Raw genomic sequence first — 25,102 nt, forward strand, 5'->3', positions numbered from 1 at the left:
CTTCGCTTCCCGCCTCCCGACTGGCCCCTGGCCCTGGCAATCTCCTGCGCCGCGGGCGGGCGGCTCCTCCCGCCCTCGGCCGGGGCTCCCCCCGCCCCCCGCCCACACCGCCTCCGTATCCGGGCTGAGGCGCGGCCCGGCCTCCCGGGGCTGCTGCCGCCGTGGGAAGGGGCGGGCGCTCAAGGCTGCCGCTGGCGCCGCTGCTTCCCCTCTGGCTGGCAGCAGCGCCCCGGCTGCGCTCTCCTCGGCTGGCCCCGTCTCGGAGCTCCCGTGGGAGGGCAGGGCAGGGTCAGGGAGCAGTGCTCAGAGGTGAAGGGCTCGACGCCGACTCTGCCGGCCGGACTGTGCCGCGCCGGCTCCCCTCAGCAACACCCCAATTCCCCCGCAGCGGCTCCTGCTGCTCCGCGGAGCCGGTAGGTAGCTGTCTCCGCCCGCCTTTCGGAGGAGGCGTCGATCCCGGCAGTCGCAGCACTCTTTCGGGCCGAGGCCTTGTAACCGGTTCCCTCTCCCCTCCTCCGGTGGCACCGGCGTGTGTGTGTGTGGGGGGTGGGGGACGGGGCCCCGCACCTTCAGTGCGCGGCGGCAGCCGCAGGTGGCGGCTGCAGGGGCGGGATCGCTCGGAGCGGCGGGAGATATTCCCCCCTCCCCCGCCCGCTGCCCTCCAGGTAGGCGGGGGGAGGCGCCGGCGGCTGCGCGCCCCTCCGCGGGGCGAGGCGGGCGGGACGCGGCGCTCGGTAGGAAGGGCCGTGCGGGGCCGGCAGCGCGGAGCTGGCGGGGGAAGGGCCCCTCGCTTTCCTGTAGCTTCTCTCCTGGGTGGCAGGAGCTGTCGCCTTGGGACCTCCGGCTGCCCTCTCCTGAAGAGGTGTTGCTCGCGGCTTGTTTGGTTTGCTGACTAACCGCAGAGTCGGAGCTGCTGGCGGTGATAAGTCCGATCGAGCATTGAGCCTTTTTTTTTTTTTTGTAGGAACAAGTGAGTAAATTTGTTTTCCTGTTACGTAGAAGCAAGTAGCTGGAGTGCGTTTGTATTGGCTTGGTTAGCAGACCGACAGATTGCAGGCAAACCGACTTGCCAATGTTTTCTTTGTAAATAAATAAATAAAAAAGTAGGTTGTGTGTTTTGTTTTGTTTTTAATGTTATTTACAAACAGACTGTCAATATAGGGGTTTTAAGTCTGATTCATTAAAACCTCTAAGAGAGATATTTCAGGTGATTTGCTGCAAAACTTTTGCCAGGCTTATTTTCAGGCTTCTCTTGTTGCTGGTAAACCCTTAACGGGTGCTGAAGTTACCCGCTGTGTGTAAAAGGAGCTGGAATATGAGATAAGATTTATTTTTTTTTTTTTTCCTTAGCGCATTTTGTATGTGGGATCTTTTGTAAGTACTGCCTAGGTATAAAGATATACTCTACAAACTGTCCATTATTTCGCATGTTCTTCTGCAGGATGAAGTGAAGCACACCGTTAAGCATGTTTAGTGTGGCTACTTGGGTTACCACTACTTGAAGAGATAAATTAATCTACACTGTAGACTTACAACTTTTCTAGTTACTAACAAATGTCTAGCAGGTGCGTTTTATCCTGAGCTATGTTCATAAAAATCCAAGCTGTGAGTAATGCAGTTCTCCTTTTAGAGGGAAAAGATGAGGTAGAGGTTTCTTTGTTAACTGTGTTTTGGGAGATGTCTTCAAGATCCTTTTGTCGGTTTATTTTTCAACAAGTGAAACAGTGTTTGCAATGGGAAAAAGTGATATTTTATTGAAAATAAAGAAATTACCTGGCAAACAGCAGACTGTTTAATCAACTGAGAATTATTTTCAGCTAATTTGTCTTGCTACTGTACTTCTGAATCAAATTGATTTATTTGCTTAATGAATTGTAACTTTTTCTTGTAAATTAATTTCAGAACTTAAAATACCAGTTCTGATACAGTGATACATCATGTTTTCTGTAAGATTTTTTCCCAGTGTGATCAAGGTAAAGAAACTCAAGTTTAGTTAGGACATCCAGCTGCTTTTGTTTGGAAGACTTGCAGGCCTGTCTTAAGAACCTTTCTGAAGTTGTTCTTACCTAAAAAAAAAAAAAAAAAGTCACTGAATTGGCAAAAATGTTATTCCTCATCCAGTTTACTTATGTTCAGTTAACAAAACTGTATTTACTTCCTGTGGTGATTTTTCACTTTTCGATAGTGTCGTAAGTAGATTAAATACAATTTTAAAGCTGATTCAGTGGATCAAAACTTGCTATCCCAATTGCATGAAGAAGTGTCCTGTGAAGACAGGGTTGTTTGTGCTTTTGTAGTGACTATGCTAAGTTGTTCTTCCATTACAAGTATCAAATTTACATATATGTGTAACATTTTTACTTTTGTCTTAAAATTGTGTTTTATTGAAATACTAGGAAGCCTCCTGCTCTTTAAGATGAATTTAGTTTACATAAGACTTTGAAACAGCAATAGATGAAATGTAAGGGATAGGGAAGTGGCAGTGGTTACTTTGCTGCTGCAGTATCTTAATTACAAGCAACAGATCACCTGCATTAACTGTCCTTAACTTTTCTTAAGAAAGTCATACCAACTAAGCAGTTGTTTTTTTTTCAGTCTGTTGTAAACAAAAAATACAGCTACTTCTTGTTTCTTAGGTTTTTAATTTTACTTTTAACTGATTGTTTTGGAATGGCATGCACAGAAGTAATGATTCAATGAAAGGCACACACAGACCACAGGAAGAACAAAATTGTGAAAGTGTTTGGAGTGCTGCTCCTTCACAGTATAAACTCACTGATCTGTCTGAAAGCCCATTGCAAGACTGTTCAGTCAATCCTGCGTACCCCACTTGTAGTTGTATGAGCAAAAGAGCTGACACAGTGCTTAGGTGAATAGTGAGACAGTACTTCTCAGGAGTGGACTGTTCGTAAATGATCTTAAACTGATCACGATACTTGGGGATTACTTGGCAATGAAAACAGGGTGATATATTCCCGAGGAGCAGCTAGTGTACCCTGACAAAGGTAGGCAAAAGCATAAGAATTGTGATGTTGTTTGCTTCTGGGCCTTTAGCTTAAAAAGTATTTTGAGACTTCTATATAATTATTTTCCCTCATCTATTAAAAGATAAAAAAGTAACTTTTATCTAGTTGTTCTATACTTTCTGGCAATCCTTAATTTTTATTTTTTTTTTAAATTTTTGGTATGCTGGCATTGTAATGCTTCCTCAATGCTGCTGCATAATCAATGCAGTGAAATCAAGACTACTGCTACTGGCCTTGTTTTTCTGAGCTTTGTTCTGAGTAGCTTCCTAGACATTGTCACTGGGTCTCAGCTGAAATATTTCAGTGAATAAAAGTGTTTTTAGCTGAATAGTTGCATAAATAAAAGCAGGCCAGTAAGAAAGCAGTTAAAAGCTAGGCTGATGATCACAGATAAAGACACTAACTGGAACATCTGTCCCTGCCTGTGACCTTAGGTAAGCCACTTATAATTTAATGTCTCCTCTTCTGCGAAGGGAGAATGAAGAAGAGGTGACATTACACACCAGTCTGTGCTGTAGAATTGTTTTGGATATTGGTTTCTTGGAAAGCTTTCTCAAAGCACTACTTTCAAAGAAGTTTTGAAGCTCTTAGAAGAAGAAAAGTACTCAGCTATGTTAAAATATACAGATTAATTTATTTTTGTCAGATTTAGCTTACCTGTTATATTTAGTTCTAGTGTTCAATAGATGATATGTTTGTTATCTTAAGTGAATGCATAGAAGGATTAATTTAAGAGAAAGGATGCAGAGAATATATTTATAAATGTTAAATATGCAACACTTTCAGAATACTGGCATTATCCTAGTGTGTTTATTGAACGACATTATCCTTCATCTATGGCACAGAGCATTTCTGTTCAAGTACATTTCACTGTAGTTATCCCTCATGCACTCTTTTGTCTTCTGTTTATTCCTTTATCTGATTTTCTTTAGTGTATCTATATGTTAATACTCAGCATACATTTTAGGAATGTTTTTTAATTCAAAATAGAAAATACCCACTTTTGGCTGCTGAAGGAGGGCTGTCTTATGCAAATTAAGTGTACCCTGTAGGTATGGGAAGATGACAATTTTTTTACTTTTTGTATGTCTAGCATCCTATCACTGCCTTGTGCACTGGAGGTAGGAATGGAAGAGGAAGCATATTGATGAGTCAGAACTGTCTTTGGAAAATCTTTCTTGGGTAACTGTAGGTCACAGAAGTTCATGACAGACACATAGGTAAGATTTGCTTACTTAAAGTAGGTTTATTACTTAATCTGACTTCCTGTAGGACATCACCGATGCAATTACGGGTGTGTTCCTATGCTTTCTGATCTTCCCTGTAAGCTTACTAACCTGTTTAACTTTTAAAATAGCAAGACTGTTTTTAATAACTTTTACTTAACTAAAATATGTTAGTAATATAACATAATTTTCCTAGACAGGTTATTTACTATATATTATTATTATACATGGATGTAGTTGCCTATGTGGGAATTTATACTCTTCATCAAACACATGTTTAAATTACCATTATTTTCTGTTAAGATAGGATTTGGACTGTAACAGTGGAGGATAATTTTCTATAGTACAAAAAAATATGTAGTTATTTTTTGACAAGCAAGGCCTTGATTCCAGTTTTAAGTGCGTGATTTATCACAATTCCTTTTAGACTGTGTTATTTATTCATTGTGTAATTTTTGAGATATATGTCTTGAGGCTCTGTGTTCAGCAAACAATGTAAAACAGCAGAAAGTACGTGAAACAGTTTCAAACAGAAGCATAGTTAATGGTGATATTTAGGTGGCGGTTAGCCTGTGGAGGTCATTGGGAACAGGTGTGCTGTCTTTTTAAGAGGTGTACTAAGCCTACTGTGAAACTGCATCCATTGAAATGGTGTCACAGGCTGTTGGAAGGTTGTCCTCTCTGTTACCAGCTGTTTCTTCCCCTGCCCTATTCCTGGCTGTGCAGTTTTGTACTTTCACTCTTGCTTTTCATCTGCCTCTTGTATCCTCTGCTGAGTTGATTCAGCTTCTATTCAGTAGCATGTTTCTGTTGAGTGTGTGAACTTTCTATTAGCTTAGGGGGTGGAAGGGCTTTATAGGGGTGTTTGAACGCTGTTGCTGGTTTAAAGTAAGGAATAGGAGCAGCATGTACCTGCAGCAGAAGAGAGCTGTGCTGACCCATTGCATTGTCTAATTTAATTTTTCAATAAAAATTTTAGACTTAGACTGTGTTGTAGCCTTAAAACTGTTCTTTTTGGTTCAATTTGTCTTTGGTCTTGAGGTGCTAATTACCCAGTAAATGTTGATCCATTATGTTTGGAAGGCTGCATGGGCTGTATTTTTACAGAAAAACACTTGTTCTTCAGAAGTATCAGCTTTCTTGCAGGTTACCTTTGTGATGCTGGAATTTGTCATTTAGTCCAGGGTAGGGCACACCTTTGCAGCCTAGAAGAAAGTAATATTTAAAAATTGTGTTATGTGTAGAAAAAACCCTTGAATACCTTTCTGTATTTAAAGCACTAAACATTTTCTATGTTAGGTCCTTATATTTGAACTTAGAGCAGCTTGCATTTCTGTATATAAAGACATGAAAGGCTTTTCATGTTTCTCCTGCTTTTATGGTCAGAGTTGCTATAGAGGAGTTCCACTATAAAAATAAAGTATGTAATTAATTTAATATAGTACTGATACTATTGATGTCAGCTTAAATGTAGGTAACGCCCACGTAAATACAGATATCCTAAATTCGGCAGGTGTCTTCGGAAGATAAAGTAATACTGGAGAGATTGCAGTTAGGGACATGATTTTCATATGGCTCATGGGAAATGTTTCACATGAACCTTGACCGCTAGTATTTTCTTACTGGTGCCCTGCAAACTCTGGGTTCTGAAAAATTTTTATGCCTCTGAAAGTATGTTCCTATAAGCTTCATAAAAAACAATGTAGATGGAGTAGATACTTGTTAACTATCCACGGTGAATGAGGGTCATTATCTGGTCTGTGTGATACTAGCTTGAGAGCTGTTCAGCTTCCAATTTGTATTACTGAGCAAGCGTTCTTCTGTCTTTGCTGAGTGAAAAGTGAAGGTAGGAGTTTCACTGTGGGAAGAAACTAGGGATTTTGCAAAGAGAGCTCCAGATGTAACGGAGGGAGGCCTGGGAATAGTGTAGAAACATGGAGGATAGCCAAAAAGCAGAAACTGCTGTGATGAGTGTGTATGGGTGTTTCTGTAGAGAGCTAGCTTTAGCTAACATTGTTGCTTTTGAGGAATAATTTGCTTTGTCTGTCTGCATCTTAGTCTCCCTGAGTAGTAAGTTAAGAGTTTACTACATAGTGCCCATATCAATCAGGCATTTTCCTAATTTTAGTGCGTTAGAATAGTGGTTTTAGTTACTGCCAGTAACAAAAGCTATTTTGTTCTCAGAACTTCTGATATGCATCCAACAATTTCATATTCAGTGTTGTTTGGTTATGTGTAAAACTTTGGGAAACTTGTTGTTTTCCTCTTAAGTCTCATAGGAAGTAGTTGGTTTAAATATGATTTATATTAGCTGACTAATTATGAATTTCAGAATTTAATTGTGGCTAAGTTTTATTTCTTTAAATTCATGTCACTATACATCTGAAGTGTTCAATAGGAGAGTGGCAAGCATGATTCTAATGGTGTCTGAGGGCTATTTTATCTAAACATTTTACTCCATATAAAACTTATAAAGTGAGAAGAAAACTTTATAGAAGCCTTTTTGAGAGTATAATGCTATAGTCTCATTTTAATGAAGAAAATCTAGGTAGACATTGCAGTGAAAGCCATGCATATGAGGAGAGTTGCAAGTACATCTGATACTAACGTAATTGGAATTCATTGCCGTAGAAAGCACATATCTAATTATGAAGACTATTAACACAGCACAATAATTTGATTACCATGTAGCCTATTGTTAGAAAACTTTGTCAAATTCATAGTTGCGAAACTATGGAGATTGTTTCCTGTATTGTGTGTCTTCCTTGTGTGCAGAGTTGGCAGAACACCTCTGGTTAACATCTGTTGTAAGGTTGTGTATTTTCAGTGGCAAAAAATACTGTCAATTTAGGTCTGAAGTCTTGTATATTCATTTCTGCCTCAAGAAGAAAAAGGAATAGTTTGGATTAAACTACTGGGCTGATGTGGAAAATAAGTATAAGCTGAGTTCTACCAATATGGGGGGAGAAAAAAAGCAAAACCAAACCGAATAAAAGCTCACTCAACTAACCAACTTGCTGATATGTTGTGGTACTGTTGAAGTGTGTGCTAGAGATTTGGTGGAGTGATTTAGCAAACTCATAATTCTTACTTAGGTTTTGCTGAGGTCTAAGACTTTTAGAAACACCATTTTTAATGGTCCAATAGAGCTGACAGTTTGGAAGAAATTCTGCAAAATTAAGTCCTGACTCTCTTCATGCCTGGGCTGCATGAATGGAGCAGGACTTTTCTGGAACCTGCTTTGTCATGTTAATGGGACATCACTGTGCTGACAGTCACTGGAATTCAACACAGAGTGACTTTCCAGCCTGTGATTTTTCTGCTTTGTATTCTTGTACCGAGGAAAAGGAGGACATGCATGACTTCAACAGAGAGTGGGTGTTGAGGGCTGTGACTTGGGCTTTCTGAGCTGGGGGATGAAGGAGTATTTCTCACCTCTCAGATCCTGGTGTGTGTAGCTGTACTGGCCATGTATGGAAGAGAATGCTTGGAGCTATGGTTTAGTACCGTTGTGTAGGTTGGACTAAAGCAGGAGGATAGTTATAGGAGAAAAAAAAGCCCGAATGATTCAGGAGAAGCTGAAAGGGCAAATTATTTTTTGGTAAGGTCAGAATAAGGAAAGGCAGAGGTACCAAAACATTCTCAGTAGTTCTCTGTTGTAAAAGCCTGTGAAACTGAAGTATATGCCTCTGGAGGAAAGGCCTCACAAGACGGATTAATATTCAGCAGTACTGGTAATAGATTACTGTCTTGTGGGATCAAATAATGATCTGTCTGGCATAAGCATGTGATGTTATTTTCTAGGTTTGCTTTTCAGGAGTGTAGCACAGTAGTTAATATCTGATGTGACTGCAAGTGTAAGTTGAAAAATTCCAGAGTTAAAATAATTTAACTTGAATTTGACACCTCTGTAAGTACTTACAGGAGAATGTGACCGTATAATTAAATATAAGGGCAAAGAGGAATAGGACTCTGAATTAAACAGACTTCTTAGTTTTAAAACTGCACTTCACGATCTCTGTGGAATGCTAGAGCACACTGTGTACTTCATCCTATCAAATTCTAACCTAAAAACAGAGTTAGTGCATTTTGGACTCTTAGAAATATTTTTATTTATTTATTTGTTTTTCCACATAGCACTGGTGTGTTTAATTTTATCTTCAGACTTATTTATGGTGTTAGATAAAAAAAATCCAGGATAGCATTATATTTTTCTAAATTTTAGATGTGTTCAACTTTACTGTTTCTTTAGCCTAGCTTTAAGCTAATCTATACATTTCAGTTATTCTGCTATAACAGTTGAGTGCTGATGGTGCAATGCTTGCTGTAGAAAAACTGAAGCATCCATTATGTACTATTAGCTAGCTCAGCATTAGCTTTCTGTCAGCTGTGGACAATATAGCCCTTTAAGTATGTGAGGAGTTGGTGTTTGAAGTGAAAAAACAAGTTACTGGAATGCTGCTTACCTAAGTTATCTGCTTTCTCTGCTCTTCAGTAAATAAGCTGTAAAAGTGTCAGTATTAAATTTTTTTGTAGTGATTTGTTGTGTTACACCACTCCTTTCTGAAAACTGACTTTCAGCTGTTACTCTAAAATGCTGATTGTGTGATCCTGTAAGCAGGATATGTGCAGGAGGCTTTTAACCAGGTAAATGCATTCACTCCCATGGAATCTTCAAGTGAAGTTGGGATTTTGTGGTGAAAGCCTGTAATGGAGTGCAGTTTGTGGATTAGGGCCAAAGTTTTCTCCTAGGTCAGTGAGAAAAAAATAAATGTTAATGCACTGAACAGAAAATAGCAGTCTTCAGTTGGTGCAATTCTTAAGTTTACAAAAACGAAGAGATTGCTTGGGGATCTTAATTGTTATGTAATTAGCCCAATCTATCATCTGCAGAAAAAGTTTGTATTGATTCACAGTGACCCTGAGTACTGTAAAAGTCTTCTCTTGTGACTGTTTTACCAGAACTGGCAGTTGGGTGGTGGAGAAGGCTTCATCATTGGTGGTTAGGTAGTAGTCTTTCAAGTGACAAAATGAAATGTACAGATCAGATACTGAAGTTTGGATATTGGTAGCCATCAGATTTTTTCATAGGACTTTGGACCTTGGTACAAGAAAAATTACAATAGCTTAACTAGAATGGACTTTATTTAAGCAAGCTTGAACAAAGGGAAGGTATATTTTTTTGCAAGTTTTGTACAAAGGAAGATTTAATTAAATGTGTTAATAATTAAAGCTATTGTTAGATTTTGTGTATTAAAGAAGGATTATACATGACCATAAGTAGCTTGCTGATGAAATTTCCCTAGGGGAGTAGTTACATATATGCAAATTTAAAAGCTCATCCTAGAATCTTAAACTAAATATGTTAACTGAGAAGAATATGTGACAGTTGATTCTGTAAAAGGGACGTGCAGTTTTGGATGTATATATATATGTAACACTTGACAGGAAAACCTGACTTTTTAGAAGGCTTGGCTGTGTAAATTTTTACTCAAGTCACTCAGACTTACCTTGACATTTTCAATTAGGCTGCTTATTTGTGTGAATCTTGTTTGTGTTAGTTTGTGGACTGAAACTATGGATGTAGACTTTCATTCCGTTACATAAAACTTAATGTTGCATGGGGGGAGTCTTAAAAACCTCTGAAAGTAAAGAAGTAGATTTTAAAAAAAATAACTTTCACGAATGTTTATTAATTCATTTGCATGCCAAAATTCATAAATTACATTATCGTTTTGCTCTTCAAAGCTGTTCTGTTAATCTAGAATGAGTTGATATTACAGAAGGTAGAAGCAGAAGAAGACTGGATGCTGTCTGAACAGTACAGTTGTCTGAGGTATTAACAGAAAGTGAATAGAAAAGTCTGTGGAAAACTTTTAAGTAGAAAAGACAGAGGTGGTAATGTAGAAGAGGGTACTTGAGATACAAACACTTCATAGTTGGGCTTGCTGGTAATGCAAACAAATCTAAGTGCACTTGGGAACTGTTAGTTGACTTGGAGTGCTTGCTGAAGAACACAAAATCAAAGTGTTTTGAGGCCATGTATACCAAGAAACAAACTGCACAGCTGAGCTCCTGTATGATCTTTTATAAGGAGATTTCATTTGCCTTTGACATAAAGGTATTCTGTTTTCTTAAATAAAAACGTGTATCATAAGTGTGAAGGGTGTGATCAGGATGTGATCAAGTAGTTTGCTTGCTTTTCATCTTTGCTGCGGAAATATGGGAACAATTGCCAACTCATTTATATATTGAATACTTTGTGGAATAACTAAAGCAAATACAAGATTTGGTCTTCAGTATTTTGAAAGGCAAGCTGTGTGGGAAAGAAAGTGGAACAGTGGTTTTTGGCCCAAATGTGGATGCTGCTGAAGACTTGGTTCAGGTGCATCTTCACTTCTCGTGTGTTCTGTATGTTTCTCATCTTATTCATGTAGACATTAGTCTTCTTAGGTGAAACTGAAAAAGTTTATCCTTGTTTCTTGATGTAGTTCTGCTGCAAAATACTACTGCTTTTGGGGGGGAGAATGGTACTGCTTCAGCAGATTTGCATGTTCCTTTTACAGTGCTTCCAAAGTAGTTGTTTCGGGCTGAAGTCAGAATGATAAGTATCTAAGAATTGGGAGAATAAACATTCTTAGATGAATCAACTCACATCTGAAAGTATGAAGAATCTTGGTGTAGTAGAAAGGAAAGAGCAGATAATGTTGAGCTGTATTTGGTTTTTATGTTAAAATATTTTTTAAACTAGAAAATTAATCTGCTTTAGAGTTCCAAAAGTAAAACAAGATCCCAATGTATTTCAAGTGAGTTATGTTTTTGTGAACAAAATTAATTACTGATGGTTAAGTTTTCATTATGTTTAAGTTACATTTAGAGAACACCTTCTAAGAAATATAAAATGATACAGTAATGAGCAATCTTGGCACAGGTTATTGATAGCTGGGCAGAGAAATTGTGTCAGGATAAGTTTGTTTGGAAATGTTTTTGTTTGTTTGTTTTTCAAAGCTCATGACATGAGTTTGTAGCATCTATGGAGAGTTCTACATACTGAATATGCCAGCAGTGTCATTTTTAGTTTTGACTGAGCTGCTAAAGATTTGGCTTTTTATCTGATTCTGAAATCTAGAAAAGGATAAAGGAATATCCTTAAGTCCAGATTAGATTGGTTGCATTTGAGTTTGTATACGATATTAGTTTTCAGGCTCAAATTAGGTATAAAAAGAAACAACCATTGAAGGGGTGTGTTACCACTGTTGTAAGTATCTATTTGTACTAAAAATCTTTACACATTTATCTGTAATATAGGTTGTTGGAATAGTAACTCTACTTTTTTGGGTCACATGAAGATCATGTGAAAGTTTTAATTTATTTTGTGGTCATAAATTGAAAATAATTTAACATGTAATGATTAAAGAGTGGATTTTTTTTTCATTTTAAGTAAACAATGAATCTTACTAAATCATATGTAAATTTTGAGTTATTTTCCATTTCAGATTGTATCCCATGAGTTTTTAGAAGTTAGAAACTTCTGTCCTAAGCTTTCAAGGGCTCCTCGCTTGTGAACCTTTTTTCTGTGGATCTGAAGATTCACAAGCGTCATCTGTTGCATGGAGATATGTATATGCAAATGAATGAAAATGGTGCAGACATCTTAGATCTAGGCTAGAAATAACTGCTTAATATTTTCCTGAGGCATACAAACAATAGTGGATATAGTTGATTACATATTTGAATTGTGTATTGATTACCTCACAATGGAACTCTCATTCAGTGCTTGATTTCAGATTTGCAGTATGGATTGCTATTTTTCTATCGTTACATACTTCTAAAGGAGTTTACTGAATACAATTCTGTGTTACTCTGTGGTCTAAATGTATTTTTAACATTCAAATGCATGTTGGCAATTGAACATGGCTGTTCTCCATCTGAAATCAGAGCTTAGTGTTCACGTAGTAAGTGAATTATTCTGTAAAAACTGTAGGTAATGTTGGAGGCAGGCTCTTGGAAATCTGGGAGAGAGACACCAGAAAAATTCTCTGCACCCTTCTAGAAGTTGCGAGGACCAGCTTTGCTGCTAGATCAGTGTCCAAAACCTGTGGGACCTTGGGGAGTAGAAGTATGTGAACAAAGAAGCTTGAGGGATGAGAAAAACTGAAGATGTATAAAAATGATAGAAGTTTGGATGGATTTTCAAATGCCTTTTGCGTGGGCCAGAGGTGTTTCTTTACTGTTTTTCTTCTTGTTTAATAGAATCTTTTATTTTCCTCCCTAGCTCTTGTGCTAAAAATGGATAAAAATGTTAGTGTACTGGTAATGGTGGTGATACAGGATCTTGTAATTAAGGGTGATAGGGTCTAGTAAAGTCTTTATTGCTGTAGAGTAGATTCTTGTAATGTGGCATATAGTCTCTGGTAGTATTAGCTGGATAATGTTAACATTTTCAACTGAGGCTGAGAGTTGCATATATTTATATATATATCTGTAATCTAGGAATATCTAAAATGCTTTGGGACTTCACATTAGCAGTAGATGTGAAAGAAACTTGTTTGGGTGAGTATGATCGTTGGTAGTGGTTCATGCATTTGAAGGTGAAATTGTTGTGAGTTTCTACTATGAACCACTAACCCAAGAAGGTGTTGATGAGGCCTTCTACAGCCACCTGGAAGTAGCCTCTAGGTCACACTCCCCAGTACTTACGGGTGACTTCAGTCACCCTGGTATCTGCTGGAAAGTCCACACAGCAAAGCATGCTCAGTCCAAAAGGCTCTTGCTGTGCATCAATGATAACTTTCTAATGCAGATAGTGGAGGAACCAATGAGGAGAGGTGCCCTGCTGGACCTTGTATTAACAAATAAAGTAAGTCTGGTTGGGGTCCTTAAGGTTAGGAATAGCCTTGGGGACAGTGACCATGACGTGGAGTTTTGTATTTTACGAGGAAGAAGCAGAGCAATAAGTAGGATTACAACCTTGGACTTCCACAGGGCTAACTTTGGACTCTTCATAGACCTACTTGCAGGAATCCCACGGGCTAAGACTCTGGAAGGAAAGGAAGCCCAGGAAAGCTGGTCAATTTTTAAATACCACTTCCTCCAAGTCCAAGATAGGTGCATTCCTTTGAGTAGAAAATCGGGCAGAGGTGGTAAACAACCTGCAGGGATAAGAAAAATCTTCTGAAGAAAGTCTTGTGGAAGAAAGACATTTACAGTTCTTGGAAGAAGGGACTTCTCACTTGGGAGAACTATAGGGACATTGTCAGGGTAAGTAGGAAGGCAACGAGAGGCCAAAGCCCTCTTAGAACTTCAACTGGCAGAGGAAGTAAAAGTGAACAAAAGAGCTGCTTCAAATACATCAGTACTAAAAGGAATAGGGAAAATATGGGTCCACTGCTGAATGAGGTGGGAGCCGTGGTAACAGAGGATGCAGAGAAGGCAGAATTTCTGAATACCTTCTTTGCTTCAGTCTTTACTAAGACCAGCCCTTAGGAACTTCAGACCCTGGATATAGGAGAGGAAGCCTGGAGGAGGGAAGACTCTCCACTAGTCAATGAAGATTGGGTTAGAGATCATTTATGCAAATTGAATATACACAAGTCCATGGGCCCTGATGGGATGCACCCAAGAGTGCTGAGAGAGCTGGCTGATGTTATCACCCTACCACTCCCATCATTTTTGAAAGATCATAGCAAACAGGAGAGGTGCCTGAGGACTGGAGGAAAACCAGGGTCACTCCAGTCTTGAAAATGGGCAAGAAGGAAGATCCAGGAAATTACAGACCAGTCAGCCTCACCTCCATCCCTGGAAAAATGATGGGAGTAGTCCATTTTGGAAGTCATCCTGAAGCACATGGAAAAGAAGAAGGTTATTAGGAGTAGTCAGCATGGATTTACCAAGGGGAAGTCACGCTTAACTCATCTGATAGCCTTCTATGATGTTGTGACTAAATGGATAGATACAGGGAGCCCAGTGGTTGTATTCTATCTTGACCTTAGCAAGACTCTTGAGACAGTCTCCCATAACATCCTTGTGAGCAAGCTCAGGATATGTGGGATAGAAGAATGCATAGTGAGATGGGTTAGGAACTGGCTACACAACAGAGCCTAAAGAGTGGTGATCAGTGGTGCAGAGTCTAGCTGGAGACCTGTAACTAGTGGAGTCCCTCAGAAATCATTGCTGGGTCCAGTTCTGTTCAGCATCTTTATCAATGACCTTGATGAAGGGACAGAGTGTCTTAGCAAGTTTGCTGATGACACAAAGCTGGGAGGATTGGCTGATGCATCTGAAGGCTGTGCAGCCATTCAGCAAGTTTTGGGCAGGCTGGAGAGCTGGGCAGAGAGGAACCTAATGAGGTTCAACAAGAGCAAATGCAGAGTCTTGCACCTGGGAAGGAACAACGGAATGCACCAATACAGGCTAGGAGGTGATCTGCTAGAGAGCAGCTCTGTGGAGAGGACCTTGGAGTCCCGATAGACAACAAGTTATCCATGGGACAACAGTGTGCCCTTGTGGCCAAGAAGGCCAACAGTATCTTGGGATGCATTAGGAAAAGTGTGTCCAGCAGATTGAGGGAGGTTCTCCTCCCCCTCTGCTTGGCCCTGATGAGACCTCACTTGGAGTGTTGTGTCCAGTCCTGGGCTTCCCAGTTCAAGAGGGACAGGCATCTATTTGAGAGAATCCAACAGAGGGCTATGAGGATGATTAAGGGATTGAAACACCTGCCGTATGAGGAAAGGTTAAGAGACCTGAGGCTTTTCAGTCTATAGAGAAGACTGAGGGGAGATCTAATTCATGTCCTGCTGCAGCAGAGGGGTTGGACTTAATGGTCTTTGGAGATCCCTTCCAACCCCTAACATTCTGTGAGTCTGTGAACCTAAAGAACAAGGAGTTGTTTCCAGCACACTTAAAAAAGGATAACTTTAATACAAATATGATGAGAAGATCTGATAAGATTTTTGTGGCTGTGCATAGTTCTTTTTTCTTATAGTTGGTGTTGCATTGCTCTACTAGGTCTGGGGTTCTGAATCAAGGAATAAAAGATTAAAAGGATTTAAAGGAGAATTTCTCCAGTGTAGGCTTAGGTGGAGATAGTTTTGCTTCACGGATTTTATGTAGTGGCATATGTTTGCTTAATACATAATCTGTTATTTTGGATAATGTGTGAACTTGGAAAAATTGGAGCAAAGCTGTTGAATATACTGAGTGTGTAATGGAATGAAAGACAGAGCCTGAGTGTTTTTCTAACTCACCCATTTATTTGCCATGTATATATATTAGGTTTTTTTTCTTCAGTGCCTTTAAACAGTTTTCTTTTGATGCTTAGGCAAATACTTAACGTCTGCTTCTGTATGAATTCTTACAGAGTTTCCAGTGTTCTGAGTTCCTCAGTGTTATACAACTACACAACATGAATTTAAATAAAAAATAGGTTGACTAGGTGATAGGTGAATAGATAGGTGAATAGAAGGATCATTTTCATCTACACACTTGTATAGTTCCATTAAAACTCCTTCAGTGGCTTTTTAGGTAGAATTTTATGCAACAGACAACGAACATTTCAAACACGCTGAATTTTCTGTTGGAATCTTTGTCCTTAATAGTAAGCAAGATGTATGTGAAAATCATCAATGTGTAAACATATTCTGTAAAGTAAAAATGTCCCTTTGGAGAAATACTTATCGAATACCACAAGGTTGGTCATCTAAGCTTTAGACAGTATAGGTCTTTAGGGAATGACTGGTTTAGTCCTTGGCTTGGCTTTGTTGAAGAAGTCTTTTAATCACCTGTTATAATGCAGGAAGAACATTACTGAAGTTGGTAGGTCAAGTGCACAAACATTTGGAAGTGAAAATGCATATAGGTGTATTACAGCATGTTCATTTAATGGAACAGAGAACTAAGCAACATTCCTGAGGTGGGAGTTGCTGCTGTAGTTCTAGATTTAGCAGTTTAGCCCTACCAGATGTGTTGGTGAATCCAAACTAGATTTAACTTCTAATGAAGATCTAATTACTGCTTTGTAGTATAATTTTTACTTTTTTTCATAGCTTTGTTTGCCTTCTCTGCCTCTTCATACTTCATAAGTAGTTGTGTCACTCCTGTAACATTGCTTTGTTGACTTAGCTTTGGTGATGTGTACCATTATGCTGATATTTAATAGTGTATTTTTTGAGCAAGAGTGCTTATTTAAATCCTAACATTATTCCCTGCTGTTTGGCTGAAGTGTATGGGTCACGTGTGCTCCTTTATGTAGGCAGAGATGAGAAATTAAAGTGAAACAGAAAATGAAGCTGTGAAATAAAAACGAAGATGGCACCTTTTTCAGGCAGATTGCATGTGAGAATAATATAGCCCATATTACTAGAACATGGCATGAGAAGGATTATGCAGATCATTTAGAATGTTTACGCTGTATGTGTTGTTTGTTTTTTTTTAATTTAAGATGGTGCAGACATTTGTGGGTGTCTAACTTCTAAGCCCTACAAATTGTGTTGACTCTTAGAAAAAAATCTGCTGGAACCTTGTTAACAGTCTAGGAAAACTAATGCAATTCCTGTAACTTGTAATTGCTTACATTCTAAGTCAGAAGTTTTTACATATCTCAGTAATTGCAAGTACTACATTATCTATCTATCTATCTATCTATCTATCTATCTATCTATCTAATCTATCTATCTAATCTATCTATCTAATCTATCTATCTAATCTATCTATCTAATCTATCTATCTAATCTATCTATCTAATCTATCTATCTAATCTATCTATCTAATCTATCTATCTAATCTATCTATCTAATCTATCTATCTAATCTATCTATCTAATCTATCTATCTAATCTATCTATCTAATCTATCTATCTAATCTATCTATCTAATCTATCTATCTAATCTATCTATCTAATCTATCTATCTAATCTATCTATCTAATCTATCTATCTAATCTATCTATCTAATCTATCTATCTAATCTATCTATCTAATCTATCTATCTAATCTATCTATCTAATCTATCTATCTAATCTATCTATCTAATCTATCTATCTAATCTATCTATCTAATCTATCTATCTAATCTATCTATCTAATCTATCTATCTAATCTATCTATCTAATCTATCTATCTAATCTATCTATCTAATCTATCTATCTAATCTATCTATCTAATCTATCTATCTAATCTATCTATCTAATCTATCTATCTAATCTATCTATCTAATCTATCTATCTAATCTATCTATCTAATCTATCTATCTAATCTAACTATCTAATCTATCTATCTAATCTATCTATCTAATCTATCTATCTAATCTATCTATCTAATCTATCTATCTAATCTATCTATCTAATCTATCTATCTAATCTATCTATCTAATCTATCTATCTAATCTATCTATCTAATCTATCTATCTAATCTATCTATCTATCTATATCTTTTAGTGCTTTTCCTCAAGACTGTGAGGATTATGGTGAAGAAGGATACCACCATCAACAATGTGACTTTGTCATAGGTAAGTGCAGTGAAAGTAAACAAAACCATTAATGGCTTTTGTATTTCTAAGGAAAATACTTAATAACATTTTGTACAGGAACTTCAATGTGAAGAAAATTTTAAGTGCTCTCCTTTTTTCAAATTAGATGCAGATTATTTTATTAGGAAATGTTATAAGAGAACACTTGTATCCTGGAGAAACTGTGGCAGGAATGCTTGTGTGTCTTCTGACGTAGTGCGTGAAAAATGTACAGTGCTTCTGATGTTTGTTTAGCAGGAATCTGATAAAAGGTGCTAATCTCAGTTTGTATTAAAAAAAAACATGCCTGTAATGTAACTGGAATATCAGAATATCTGCTGATTCAGCAGTGGAAGAGGGAAGGGCATAAGTAACCATATAATAGATGTATTAGATTTCAATAGAACACTCAATGAAGCATTACTTAAGCAATGTAAGAAAATATAAAAGGGATTTCACTCAAGTATTTTATTAGGGTGTATTAGCTTGTTTTCCTGCTTTTTGTTTTATGTCCAAAATGCTAATAGCATTTACAAAACTAATCTTATCTGATAAATACTGAAGCTTATACTCAAACTTGTCTTTATCCTTGACTGCATTATAACTTTTTTCTAGTATTGCATTCTCAGTTTTTAAAATGACATCCTTCGGACAGCTTGTGGTAGGTCTGTATGCGGATACAAAAGTTTTGGAGGCAGTGGTTCTGTAAATTGAAAAGTATCTGGTAGGCTATTTCACCTGGAAGCACTTGCTACTCTAAAAAAGCTGTTGCCTATAGTGATTGGAATTTCACAAACCCAAAGGACATTAGTGTTGCTTTTGTAAATGCACTAGCTGGCTGTGCCCAGGTGCTGGCAGAGGGGCTGTGGTGGCCTCTGAGGAGAGGTTGGGGTGCCCTGTGCTGGACACACTGAAGAACACATCTGAATGTAGCAGAGAAGATGGTGGTGCCTGCGGAAAACATGTTTAAGAACAAGTTAAAAAAGGCTGTGCAGCAGCCATGAGAGAAACAGCCCTGTAGATACCAAGGTTGGTGAAGATGGAGGGGGAGAAGGTGCTCCAGGCTGAAAATCCCCTACAGCCCATGGAAATGACCATGGTAATGCAAATTTTCCCCCTCCAGCATGATTCTGAATGGGCTGCAGTAGATATCCACAGTGCAGTCTCGTGGAGGATTCCGGACCACAGCAGGTGGATGTGCCCTGAAGTAAGCTGCAGCCTGTGGAAAGCCCATGCCAGAGCAGGCTCTTTGCAGGAGCTGTTGCCTGTGGAGAGGAGCCCATGCAGGAGCAGGCAGGGCCTGTGACCCACTGGGGACCCATGCTGAATCAGTCTGTTCCTGAAGAGCTGTGCCTGGTGTTGTGTACCCACAATGGAGCAGTGTGAGAAGAACTGTCTCCCTTGGGAGGGATCCCATGCTGGAGCAGGGGAACATGAGGAGGAAAGAGCAGCAGAGAGGAGCTGCTATGGACTGATCATGACCCCTGTTCCCTGTCCCTCTGTGCTTGGGGGAGGGAAGGAGGTAGATGAATGGGAAGTGAAGGAATGAAGTTGAGCCTGGGAAGAAGGAGGGTAGAGGAAAAGTGTTTTTATCTTTGTTTCTTATCATCTTACCCTATTTTAATTGGTGATAAATTAGTTTTGTCCCAGTCAAATCTCTTTTGCTTGTGACTGTAATTGACACATCTCCCTGTCTTGATCTTGATTGGTGAACTTTTTTATCTTACTTTCTTCCTATTGGTTGTAGGTTTTTTTGTTGTTTTTTTTGAGGAAGGAGAGAGAGTAACTGACTAGGTGGGCACCTTGCAAGTGATGTAAAAAAGGGAATAAGAGATTTCTCATAAATTAGCTCCGTTTCTGGAACTAATTAAAAGTTACCTGCTGAAATTTCGAAGATGGAAATTAAATACTGGCAATGTTTTCTTTGACAGGATTCTGTTCCAAATTGGCTGTTTCAATTAATATATTAACTTATGTATTACAAATGCTTAGAAGGTAATTGATTTTGTATTTAAGTGATCAGTGTTGTATTACAAGACATTTTCAGTGTCTGAGGCTGTGGGGGTGTTAAGTAATCATGAGAAGTTTTATTGTGGAGCCCGTTGGTATCATTGGGATGAACTACTAGCCTAGTGCCTTTCTAGCCTTCTACTGTTCCAAGTTACATTTTTCAGCACTTGATAGTATGAAGATTTCAATATATGGAGAACAGTGCTAGAAAATTTGGGCTTCCACTGCTACTGAGATTACCGAAGCGTTGTGTTTGTAACTGTCTGCTTTTTTACTCCTTGGTGATGGCAGTAGTACATTGTGCTTAGTTGCGTTGTGTATATATGTTTCTACACCAAACAGATTTCTGTGTGCTTCAGTGTTCAGGTGACTGGTTAGCCAACTTGTTGGTTAGTGATTTTTAAATATAACGTAGTTACATCCATGCTACAAGTATCCATGATTCAGCAAATGCAGTTGTTCAGGCTGTTGTTAATATTCTTTGATATTTTTATTCTAGTGGCTCTTTGGTTTTTAAAATGTTGTAATAAGCTGTGATGTGAGTAGTAATATTACTTTATGACAAATGGGTTTAAGAAATGAAAATGTCTTCAGTTCAAAGTGTTTAAAATAGGCTGTAGCATGATATACATTATTTTTCCAGAGGATGTTTTCTTCTACTTTTTGGGAGTGTATTTCCAGCATTGAAGCAAATGTTTAGCAAAATAATCTTGAACAGATGTTTAACTCAACCTGAAGTTTTGGCTATATCATAGCCAGTTGTCATTGGAATTTGGGCTTTTAAACTGTTGTTGTCAAATAGAAAAAAATACCTGCAGTTCTTATGAGCAAGAGAAAAGAAAGCTTTCTTGTCATTCTTTTTTACAGTAGTAAGCTAACATTATGTTTTTACTGAACTCCATGGTGGAATTAATGTATGAGCAATGATGATAAATGGTGGATGAGGGATGTGAGGAAGGAAATTTATGATGCAATTAAATGGGGCATGGAAGAATAAGTAAATATATTTTATTTTTCAGACTCTAGTAGTTACTGAAAGAGCTGAACTGCCCTTGCCATGAGTTTATAAATTCTGAATGTCAGAAATTATAATTCAGAAAAGATAATGGAATAATTTTGAGTATCTTTTTACAACTTCAGTAACTGTTAGATCAATAGATACTACTAGGAAAAAAAAACCCACACAGAAATGAAATCTTTTCTTTTGCAGAGCTGGCATCATATGCAGTGAGTATCTAAATGTCAATTGTAAGTGTGTCTGCCTAGTCAGGAAGCGCGTTTAAAGGAGTGAGATTTTTTTTCAGCATTGAGATTTTTAAGCTTGCTTCAGCCATGCCGGTATGTCTTGCCATTATATGCTAGAATTGGAGGCTTTAACCTTACAGTAGTGCTTTGGGTAGAGGATCTGTAAAGCAAATATAATTAGTTACAGATTAATTGTATGCCTAGTTGAGGAGAGGTAGTCTTATACAAGAATTGTACTGTATTGAATAACTGTGTTTTTCTTTAACAGAATTCCTGTGAATCCTAGTAAATATTACTGGTGTTGTGCATCCTGGAGATATATTTTTGCTACAGATACTACCAAGGTTTTGTGAATGGGATGAATGTGTTGCTGTAGACTGCTTTCTGACAGTAACCGGCTGGGCTCTTCACCGGTGATGTTTTCCTTCTCACATTGTCCAACTGGAGTTTGCTTATACTGATTTTCAAAAAGAGGAAGAAATCAAAGTGGAGTACCATAAACTTGACATGGATAATAAAAAGAAAGACAAGGACAAGGCAGATGAAAAAATGACACGGCCTAGTGGGAAGTCAGGCCATAATCCACGTGGAACTGGTTCTTCAAATTCTGGAGTGTTAATGGTTGGCCCTAACTTCAGAGTAGGCAAAAAAATTGGATGCGGTAACTTTGGAGAACTACGTTTAGGTAAGATCCTTGTTTCTTTATATCAGTGTACATTATTCAGGGCCATTGTATGCAGTCTAGGCATGAAAATGTCTACATGAACACACCATACAGCTATTCAAACTACTTCCAAGTTTCAGATAGATTAAATATGCCATGCACATCTTCTCTTGACCTTGGCCAGTGCAAGCTATATTGCATATTAAGAATCCTCATAGCAAGAAATATACTGAGACTAAAAATATTTTCTCTCTCTGTTCAGTGCTAGCCTAAATTCAATCGGTTGCCTCTTCAAGATGTTGTAAATTGCTTCATGATTATTGTGTTTTGCTAGCTTTCCTGGCTTCCTGAAGCAGTTTATTCAGATGTATTTGTGGCTAAGTCTACATGAAGCACATCCTTCTCTTGTAGGTCCAGCCCGTGTGGTCTTGAAGATCTCTTGGAGCCATTGTAGCAAGCACTGAAGTGTTTTTAATAGCAGCAAGCTCTTGGATTTCTTGGTTTTTTTTCCATCAGCCATGGTGTAGTGAGGCCAAACAGTGAGATGCTGTTAGACAGGGGCAGTGAGACTTCCTCTGTAGAGAGGATCTGAGATGTGGATAATTCAGTCACTTAATTCCGTGCTGAACAAATGGTTGAAAATCAAATTATGAAGGGACAGAAGGACCTGTGAAATTTTGAAGGAATTTGGGCAGTGAAGTTGGAAGTTTTACCATTTGTTAAAGTAGGCACTTAATGTTGGGTGTGTGCTTTTGGAAGAGTATATATTTAGTTTTGTGGATTTGTATCTCTGTACTTACAGCATGATTAGCCAGGGTTTTCAGAATATGGGAATTCTTTGTGTTAACAAATACAACTTGACAGTGGCAAGAATTTTTTACAGTATTCCTGGAAGGCTTGAGTTAATGCCCTGCTTTGAGGTTTAAAGAGAGATAGGTTCAAAAGTAGGTTATTTGGGAGTAGGAAGGGCTGCCTAGGTGTGTTTCTGTTTATCTTCTGCCTCTGGTAGAAGTACTACTAATTGTCCTTCAGACAATGTTTTTAATACAGGGATTTCTGGGTGGCCTTACCTTGTTTGAGTCAGAATGTAAACAAGCTTAGCGTATTACTGCTGTGGAAGAATAAAGGATAACATTTCTTGAGCTCTGAGGATACTGAATTTAATGCAATTTAATAAGAGATACCCTTGTTATTCCTATTAATAGTAGTTAAGATAAATGTACTTTGACCTTTATGGTATTATCTTGTGCCTCTGCAGTTCACAAGTCAAGCTGAAGTTCTGTCTTCAGCGTGTCCTAAACTTTTCCAAACTGGCTTGGAATGATAATTTTTCTTCTAAACCTCTCCATGAACTAAATAAAATTTGTATAAGTACTGTCACATTTACTACTGAAGGCAACTGGAAACTAATAAATTATCTGTCTGTTATCTTGGAGTGATCACAATGTACAGAGTTGATTATCTGCTTCAGATAAATAACTTATTAAATAACAGTAACTTTAACTAATTTGCTTGTGGCAGGTAAAGTGAAGTATTCTGTTCAATTCTAAGTAAAATGTAAAAGTTAAGACTTGAAATCCTATAGTACTGAAATAAAAAGGGAGAAACAAGTAGAAGAAAGGAGGAAAATAAAAGTGTAGTGTACTGTCTTGCAACAGCCACCAGGTCAAGTGCAGGATTGTGGGTTTTTTAAACATCAGGTTTTTTTTTTTTGCATTTATAGCAAATATTTTGAGTCCTTATTTATTATTTGTGGAGTAAGATGTTTTAAATGTTTAAGTTACTGAAAGAAGGAGTTAGGATTGGTGTTACAGCTTCTGATTTAAATTTATTATTTTTGCATTTGCAGTACTATGGTAGCAAGTAACTTAAAGTGCATATCCCTCCTGCAAAGATGTACACAAGCACTTAATTTGTTCTATATATGTTTCCTCAAAATAAAATATATTTTGAGCATGGTTTCTTAGGGTTATATCTTCAAGACTCAAAAGGAGGAATAGAGTTGTTAGTGGCAAAATTGCTCTTCAGGAAATAAAAAATCAGACAAAATTCAGGACTTAAAAAGGAGATAAAATTACATATTGGTAACCATTGTAATTCTTCCACCTGAGAACGAAGGAATTGACATTGTAGTGGCTTGTGGATCAAATATTGTAAATTGGCCATATGTAGCAAAAAGTGTTTTGTGATGTGCAGCCACGAGCTTGTAGAGGCTGAACTGTTTTGAATATTGAGCTGTTAATCTGAAACTTCTTTTGAGTTATAATTAAGATAAATTGATGGGGTAGTAAAAGAAATCTTGTTGCACCTGCATGTGATACATTACACAATACCTGTTCTGTGCTTAGATATAGACTTACAGTGGTGTCAAAGCTAGTGTCTTCTGTATTTTAAAGAGACAATTGTCTTGAATCACTACATGGAAAGTTGTGTCTTCTGTTTCTTCAGAATGATAAGCCTGTCATTAATGCGTTGGGATACTGAAGTTCAATATCCAGTCATTTAACTGTAACTGGATTTGTTAGCTATTCCAGTAGCTGATTTATATTTTTAATAGACTGAAAGAGCACGGCCCCTGCAAGAGTTTCTTTTAATGTTTTCTAGATTGTAAAGGCATACAAATAGACTGAAGCAACTTACAATTTTTTGTCAAGTTATAATAAGAAAGCTCTCTAACTGTTTAAGATGCCAGGATTTCTACTCTAGTCCATGGATAGGTGTTGGAATTATCCATTTTTTAGTGGGCATGCTGCCCATACTTTTTTGTGTTTATTATTGTATAGCATTCAGGTAACTGGCATTTTGAAATGTTGATTCCCCTAATAGGCACATGATTTAAATACATTTTTTTTTCAGCTTTGCGAGAGTACTCTGTTTTTAAAAATTAAGATGAAAGCTGAGATCACGGTCTTTGACTAGAGAATGTAACACTGTTTCTGTTTTGATCCATGTTTTTTCCCTGTTTGATTTCTTTAACAAAACTGAGCCAAACATGGGAAGTTTAGACCTGAGTAATACTACAGAGAAAAATGTATGATTGTAATTAAAAATAATGCACACTAAACTGATTTGAAGACTGCAGAGAAATGTAAAGTGATGGAAGTGAAAACTTACTTTTTCCTTTATCTGCTATTTTTTAGTTTTACACCTATAAAGCTTGTTTGATTTATTAGTCATTGCATACAATTTGAAGTAATGCTTGTTGAAATATACTTACCCAGTTATGGAATAACTTTTAAAGCAGCAGATGCTTTTTCCTAGTGGTGTAAATGTTTTAACTCTGTAATATCCATACCCTGTTTATCCTAACTTTAAGCTTAGTAAATTACAGAATTGAGGAAAAGAAGTACTCCTGGTCAAGTCTAGCTTGGATTAATGTCTGATGTTCCAAAATCATATAATTTAAAATAAATTCTAAATTGTTTTCGGC

General features: G+C 37.9%; 1 protein-coding gene across 5 annotated transcripts in view; it reads left to right on the forward strand.

The window, feature by feature from the left end:
- Positions 1-203: 203 nt before the first annotated feature.
- Positions 204-25,102, forward strand: part of CSNK1G3 (casein kinase 1 gamma 3) — a 71,121-nt gene continuing 46,222 nt past the window's right edge. Inside the window, exons 1-2 of one of the 5 annotated variants that reach the window (XM_051642111.1) lie at positions 204-413; positions 21,277-21,693. In XM_051642111.1, the coding sequence (XP_051498071.1) occupies positions 21,516-21,693 (178 nt within the window). In that variant the 5' untranslated portion in view covers positions 204-413; positions 21,277-21,515. Of the gene's footprint in view, positions 414-21,276; positions 21,694-25,102 lie in introns of those variants that run through there. The other 4 variants (XM_051642112.1, XM_051642113.1, XM_051642114.1 and 1 more) reach the window with 4 other exon arrangements.

The sequence above is a fragment of the Apus apus genome, chromosome Z (assembly GCF_020740795.1).
Source record: "Apus apus isolate bApuApu2 chromosome Z, bApuApu2.pri.cur, whole genome shotgun sequence".
NCBI lineage: Eukaryota > Metazoa > Chordata > Aves > Apodiformes > Apodidae > Apus > Apus apus.